Source organism: Leucopleurus acutus (assembly GCF_964270905.1).
Source record: "Leucopleurus acutus genome assembly, chromosome: 18".
NCBI lineage: Eukaryota > Metazoa > Chordata > Mammalia > Artiodactyla > Delphinidae > Leucopleurus > Leucopleurus acutus.
In genome coordinates this window covers 53,221,458-53,229,060 of record NC_139160.1, presented here as the reverse complement: position 1 = coordinate 53,229,060, position 7,603 = coordinate 53,221,458, and the positions used below count along the sequence as shown (strand labels likewise).

Here is a 7,603-nt window from a genome sequence, read left to right as displayed (position 1 = left end):
CGGAGCGCTGGCGGGCGCTGGAGTGTGAGTGAATGTAGCCCCGCGGAGCCAATGAGCTGGGACCGGATGCGATATATCCTCTGGGACAACAACTGCTCTGTTCCGCCTCGGATCCACATGACGCCATTTACTGCTGCCGCGGCGGCCGCAGAGCTGCTCCCTGCCTCCTCCGGAAAGGCGAGGGCGCAAGCCAACGGCGGGCCCCCCCGTCCGGGCCCCAGACCCTCCCCCTTCTCCTCCTCCTTCGCACCCACCGCCCCCGCCTCGGCCTCGCCGCCGCGCCTCCACAACGCCCAGTCTGCACCGCCGAGAGCTGCGCGCCGCAGCGCGAGCGGAGGAGAGGGGCCGGCGGAGCGCGCAGCGCCCAGGCCCCCGCGCCCGCCCGGCCCGCAGCCCTGCCGCCCCGCGCCCCCGCGCCGCCTCCGCTCGGACGCGGCCGCGGCCGCGCGACTGGGCCATCTGGCTTTAGGTTCCCTGTAAGGCCGTTTTCTTTTCTCATTCGCTCATCTGCCAAGAAAGGAGACTCGCCGTTGGCGCTTTGGCCTCCAGTTCATTGAGAAAAAAGAGGAAATACTCCGCGTGCGCGTTTAGAAAGGGGGTCGCCTCCAGCCCCGAACTCCAGAGTGTTCATCGCCTGGGGACTTCGCTCCGGATTTTCCTCTCCTTTTCTCGTCCAGCCGATTGCTCGGAAGTTAGGCTGAAGCAGAGTTTAGAAGCAAGAGGGGAAAAAGTTTGCATCGGGGCTGGATTTATTTGCACATCGCAGGAAGAAGAGAATCCAACGGAGAGGGGTTGGTGCAAAGCCGCGATCACGGTGAGGCGCGTTTGGCTGGCTCTTCCCCGTCCTGGCTCCGCGGCCGGCGCGTTGTGGGCAACATGGAGTAGGTGCAGCCGGACCGGGAGTGGGGTCTGTCTCTCCTCCGGCCTCCCTTTCTCTAACCCCGCAGGTTTTCCGTGGGGAACCCGGGAGCTGCCCGCGGGTCTGCCTCGCCTCGGGCTCTGTCTGCCTCGGCGGGGGCTGCAGTGCGCGCCGGGTGCAGTGTCCCCGACCCCACGCGCCCGCGCTCTGGGGGGTTGGGGTGGCGGACGGCTCGCGGCGAGTCGGGTCCCGGCGGTGCACTGGCCGCGAATTAGGCGCTGAGAGCGGGAGGGAGGGAAAACACTTTGTGTTTTCCAGGTCGTCGTTGCAGGCGCCCGCATTGCTAACCTGTTCCTCTCCGGGGAAGGCACGTCCTGAGAGAGGCTGTCCCGAGGCAGGGGCGCCGGGGTTACCGAGGGAGCGTGGGTAGCTCGCCTCGCGGGGGCAGCTAGACCTCGCGGGTGAAAAAAAGGACAGGGTGCCGGGTGGAGGGAGCCTCCGCCTCTGCTCGGTGTGAACACAGGCGAGCACGGAGCCGGGTGGGAGCGTCGCCCTGCCTGGCGCCGCGTCTCTGCGGTTCGGAAGTGCAGCTTTCTCTTTTTTCCGTTCGCCGTGGTCGGCTTGGGTCATGCTTTTTTTTATTTTTGGAAGATTGGGCCGACCCAGCACAGGAAGAAAGTCATCAAGCGGTCGCGATCGTTTTCCATTACCTGAAAGTAGGTGGCAAAAGTGGCTAAGGTTTTTTCTTTTTTTTTTCCCTCCCTTTTCCTTTGATGGGCTGATCCACTTTTTTGTTGCTGCTGCTGTTTCTTAATTCGGAATCTTGTGCGTTTTTACAAAGCGGTTTCTGTGTCGGTTTGCCCCACCCTTGCTTGTGCTGAAGTCCTTTCCCCCTAATCCTTAGTCTGATCACACACTGTCCTTAATGGGGGTTTCAAAGCGCTTTCAAAGCGGGGGGCGGGGGGGCGGGGGCGAGGGAGCGGGGGAAGGAGGGGTGCTGCGAAGGAGGCCAGGGATAAGCAGAAATCTCTCTAGTAAACCTCCTTACCCGCAAAGATGCTACTTTGCACTGCACTGCAAGCAAATCTGCGCGGAAACTTTCCAGTTTGGGGATCTGGGTCTTGCACGCCCGGCGTGGGACCCTGGAAAATGTTCTTTCTTTTAAAAGCATTTTTTATTTGACTTTAAGAAGTATATACATGTATATAGATATATATTTTTTCAATATATAGGCGTTTGCAGATTGCAGGCAATGCCCCTTCGGTCAGCGCAGGGTGGAGTCGCCCGGTGTGCATGAGTTAGACCTCGAAGTACCGGCTCTATGTCCAAGGCAGGGCCAGTGCCCCGTGTTCGAGGGCCTTGGCCGCAACGTGTTGCAATGGGCGGTGTGACCTCCGCCTAAGGGTGGAGTGGCTCCCTCTTGGAGCTGGGAGGCAGTTCTCTGGGGTGGGGGAGATTCTATCTGCGAATGAAGAGACGGGGAAGCGCGCTCTAGCGTTTCAGGGCACGTCCCCTTCCGAGGCGCCCGCGTCCCCCGCCTGTCTGTCCGTCTCGGAATTGTGCGCAGGGGGGCCAGCTTGGCTTCTGGGCTGCGTCAGTCCTCCCGGAAAAAAGTCCCTTGGGACTCCGACTGTGTGTCCCACCTGCTGGGGACCGTGTCGGGGCGCAGATAGAGCCGATAAACGGAGTGAAAGCAAAGAGCAGCGCGATCTCGTCTAGCCTCTCTGTTGGAACTGAGATCCGGTCTCCAGCTCTGCCTTTTTCCGAATTGGAAGGCGTGTGTCACCTGCCTGTGTCTCTTTTCTAAAAAGCCAGACTGGATGAAGGTCCACTTTTGCGCGTTTTTAGTCATTGTAGACTTGGTTGGCAAAGGGGGTGGTAGTTTCGAAATTTTACAGAGAGGTGGCGATTTAAGCGGTTACTTGTCAGGATGATAGATTTGAGATGTGACACTTGAATTTTTAAAACACTTCCTGTTACCGCCAATCAGTTTATTAGGTTCTTGGAAATGCGCAAAGTAGTTAAGATTTTGGCAGAATTTAAAATGTTCTCCTAGGCATCTCGGGTTGTACAATATGTGATTCTCAAGTTGTTGGGAAGTTGAAAATAAGTTCCTGTCTTTTTGTTGCTCCTGGTGTAAGTTTGCTTAATTGTAGTCCTGGCACCTGACAGGATTTGAATTGGTATGTTTTTAATTCTATTACCTTGTGCTACTGTGTAGTTAATGATAATTCATGATTGTTGTATAAAATGTAATAACTATTCCTGGGGGGGGGATATTTACTTTTTTGCATGTCAGATTCATCCTATGAGGTTTTATAAAGTTACAGAATAGTTCAAGGTATTTAATGCAAAAGCAGACTTAATTAAGAACCAAGAATTTCTAGGCTGTATTTATTGATGTTTAAGGCAAAAATGACCATAATAAGTTTAAACCTGTTTCAGAATCTGAGAAGGTATTCACCTTTTGAAAATGTCAGTATCAATGTTATATTCCAACACTACTTTCCCACAGTGTTTTACATGGAACCTGAACCTTGCAGATTTTATGCTTATTTGAGTAAGGAATTGTCACTTACGCGATTGAAACAAAGATCAGCTTGGTGTCACCACACATCACAGGATTAAAGAATTGCTGATGCACAGCCATAATTTTTACTTTTTGGTACAGGCGTGGATCAGATGGCTGTCCGAATACCCTCCACAGCAACTCCGCTTGAAAGCCTGTTTCTCTAGGGGAGGTGGGGAGTGAAGAGTTAACTCAAGGGGGTGGAGAGTGGGAAGTATCCTGGAGTGTAAACCGTCTCCTTCCTCTTGGTTTCCGCAGGAATTCAGATGTGTTCTAAGCCTGCTGGGGTGAGCATACTTCCAAGACCTGATGGAGGCCAGAGCTCAGAGTGGCAGCGGATCGCAGCCCTTGCTGCAGGCAGCCCGTGACGGTGGCAGGCAGCGTGGGGAGCCCGACCCCAGAGACGCCCTCGCCCAGCAGGTACACGTGCTGTCTCTGGATCAGATCAGAGCCATCCGGAACACCAATGAGTACACAGAGGGGCCTACTGTGGTCCCCAGACCTGGGCTCAAGCCTGCACCTCGCCCCTCCGCTCAGCACAAGCACGAGAGACTCCACGGTCTGCCTGAGCACCGCCAGCCCCCCAGGCCCCAGCACTCACAGGCCCACGCTTCTGCGAGGGCCACTCTGTCCAGGTCCGTCAGCACAGTCAGCTCGGGGTCTCGCAGCAGTACTAGGACAAGTACCAGCAGCATTTCCTCTGAACAGAGGCTCTTGGGATCATCCTTCTCCTCGGGGCCTGTTGCTGATGGGATAATCCGGGTGCAGCCCAAATCAGAGCTCCAGCCAGGTGAGCTTAAGCCGCTGAGCAAGGAGGATTTGGGGCTGCACGCCTACAGGTGTGAGGACTGCGGCAAGTGCAAATGTAAGGAGTGCACCTACCCAAGGCCTCTGCCATCGGATTGGATCTGCCACGAGCAGTGCCTTTGCTCGGCCCAGAACGTGATCGACTACGGGACCTGCGTGTGCTGTGTGAAAGGCCTCTTCTATCACTGTTCTAATGATGACGAGGACAACTGTGCTGACAACCCGTGTTCCTGCAGCCAGTCTCACTGTTGTACACGGTGGTCGGCCATGGGCGTCATGTCCCTCTTTTTGCCTTGTTTATGGTGTTACCTTCCAGCCAAGGGTTGCCTTAAATTGTGCCAGGGGTGTTATGACCGGGTGAACAGGCCTGGATGCCGTTGTAAAAATTCAAACACAGTCTGCTGCAAAGTTCCCACTGTCCCACCCAGGAACTTTGAAAAACCAACATAGCATCATTAATCAGGAATATTGCTGTGATAAGGATTGTTCCCTTTTTCTTTCTTTCTTTCTTTTTTTTTTTTAACACACACATATGCAACCAACTAAACAGTTAGAAATCTTGGCACTGTTGATAGAGGGTTGGGATATCCTTTGCTGTTTGCAGTGAAATGCTTTTTGTCCATGTGCCATTTTACGCGTGTTAGAATTCAGCTAATGGAGCTCAGAGTATGTGATGCAGATCTTGGCAACCTACATGTTGCATAAGCTAAAGCAACAGACACTCCTAGGCAAAGTTTTTGTTTGTGAATAGTACTTGCAAAATTTGTAAATTAGCAAATGACTTTTTTTTCCCCCATTGTTTTCTCCAGAGATAATGTGCTATATTTTTGTATATACAATAATATTTGCAACTGTGAAAAACAAGTTGTGCCATACTATATGGCACAGTCACAAAATATTATACTAATATGTTGTACATTCGGAAGAATGTGAATCAATCAGTATGTTTTTAGATTGTATTTTGCCTTACAGAAAGCCTTTATTGTAAGACTCTGATTTCCCTTTGGACTTCATGTATATTGTACAGTTACAGTAAAATTCTACCTTTATTTTCTAATTTTTTCAACATATTGTTTAGTGTAAAGAATATTTATTTGAAGTTTTATTATTTTATAAAGAAGAATATTTATTTTAAGAGGCATCTTACAAATTTTGCCCCTTTTATGAGGATGGGATAGTTGCTGCAAATGAGGGGTTACAGATGCATATGTTCAATATAAAATAGAAAATATATTAACGTTTGAAATTAAACTGAGCTGGATTGTCTTATTTTACCTTTTCTTTTGTTTTTTGAAGTGAAAAACCATTTTATGTCAAGGATAGCACTTCAGTGAAATTGTTTCACTTATCTATGAGATTATCTTACGGTTGCTGCTTTAAAGTAGAGTGGAGATTTGGTGATTTTCAGAGATAACTCTAGCCATCAGGAGAGAAATAGCTGAGCGCCTGACTCAATAGTATAAATCATATGAGGGCTCATTTTCGGCTCCTGTTGTTTTACTGATTTGCAGACTAGCCTTTGTTTTGCAGGTTTAAAAAAAAAAAAGTCTTATTCATTCAGGAGACTTCCCTAAAAGATGAACCATTAGACTTTTTCTTTATATACAATATTAAGAATGAATGTCATAAGGCTAATTCAAGACCGGAGAAATGAGTTCATTTCAACAAATATTTATTGACTGTCCTCTGTGTGTCAGGCACGCAGTATACACAGATCAATGCTTATAATTGAGGCAAAAATGTTTTCTTGACTTAGCAGATCATGGCTCTGTTTTTTCTAGTCTCTTTGGCTTTAGACTCTTAAGTTTATCACCATGATACCAAGTTCCTTATGTTAGAAAAGACATGGAAAACCTAACTTGTTTTGGTTCAGGCACTGGGTATCATGAAATTTCATCCTGTATTGGTCTAATAATTCAAGCACAAGCAGGCCAACTTGAGAGGCCCTGTTGTATTTATTTAATCAAATTATCCAGAAAATTGTTAAATTTTACACTAGGAAAAGATGCAGAATGGCTAAAAAGTCAGTGTTTGCGGTTATCTTTTGGACGCAAACATAGCAAGCTGCTAAAAGCCCATCTTGACAAATATTGGGTTTTCTTACTTGTAATAAGTCACTTGATTAATTAGTCACTTTATGGCTGATTTTTTTTTTTCCCAAAGCACAACCTTTTGCTGCCAAGAATCACCGGAAGTCTAGGAAATGATTTACCTGACATTATTGTTTAATCTCTCGTTTCCTGTTCTAAGGCTCCTTCTCTTAGGTTAAGAGCTCTTAGTACAGGCTGTCTTCTGTTTTGTTTTTTGAAATTGGCTTTCAAGAAACTATATAGCCTCCTAAACCAAGACATTGCTATAAGGACCTTCAGTTTCCTCTAAGCTTTCTCCAAAAAAAAAACCCCCCAAAAAACACAAGGGTAAATCAATTTAGAAATTACTCTTAAGTTTCAACTCTGGGATACCGAATGTTGCAATTCTAATACTCATATCTAACCATTATGGTCTAAGAGGAATTAGAATATTGAAAAAAAATAGGACAGGGTTTCTTATTCATCACATAGTTTTCAGGATTTGTAAAGCACAAAAATTTTGACTCCCGGTTTCTGACTGTGTATCAGAAACTGCCATGCGCACTGAGAACTGTTTTGTGTAGAAACTGTGAGAGGCCTTTTTTTTTTTAAACCACATGAGCAGCTTTCAAAGTGTTATATAGACAAATTGAATCAGATGCAATTCGGTGTTTATTGAAGATGTAGAATAAAGACCTCTTTCCATGGTTATGGAATCAATCTCTGATCGTGTGGCCTAGGGATTTGCATTTTTAATCATTCTACTAGTGATTATGTACAGTTTGAGAACTACTGACCTAGATATTGCTTTCTAATTTAGCTTTTTTTTTTAATGGAGTCCATTGTAAAGCATAATTCACGAGTTTGAATGTAGAACATAGTGATAAACCAGCTGAAGTTAGAAGAGGACTTGGTGTAAGTATATATGAAGTCTTGATCAAAATTATTTAAAGATAAATAAGGAAAATTGGATTCCTCAAGAAGCTTCTAACTATTAAATGTTGAATTTGTCTATAAACCAGTATAGAATTCATTTTCAGAATATAAAGAATGTTTCTATCTAAACAGATTGAAAACAGATGGTGCTCACTCTTCAGTGTGTTAAAGAGTTTTTAAATATTCCAGGTCATCTCACTGAGGTAAAGGAATAATCACCTCAAGTTCTTTTTTTTTTTGCGGTACGCGGGCCTCTCACCGTTGTGGTCTCTCACTTTGCGGAGCACAGGCTCCGGACGCACAGGCTCAGCGGCCACGGCTCACCGGTCCAGCCGCTCCGCGGCATGTGGGATCTTCCCGGAC

At 47.5% G+C, this 7,603-nt stretch overlaps 1 protein-coding gene across 1 annotated transcript; it reads left to right on the top strand.

The window, feature by feature from the left end:
* The first annotated feature begins 740 nt into the window (after positions 1–740).
* On the top strand, positions 741–5,423 carry SPRY2 (sprouty RTK signaling antagonist 2). Its single transcript, XM_082859391.1, has 2 exons — positions 741–814; positions 3,687–5,423. Exon 2 carries the CDS (start codon positions 3,738–3,740, stop codon positions 4,683–4,685), a length of 948 nt encoding a protein of 315 aa, XP_082715517.1. The 5' UTR covers positions 741–814; positions 3,687–3,737; the 3' UTR covers positions 4,686–5,423.
* Positions 5,424–7,603: the final 2,180 nt, after the last annotated feature.

Excerpts from the sequence above, each read along its gene's own strand:
- SPRY2 (XM_082859391.1), top strand. The coding sequence starts at position 3,738 with ATGGAGGCCAGAGCTCAGAGTGGCAGCGGATCGCAGCCCTTGCTGCAG.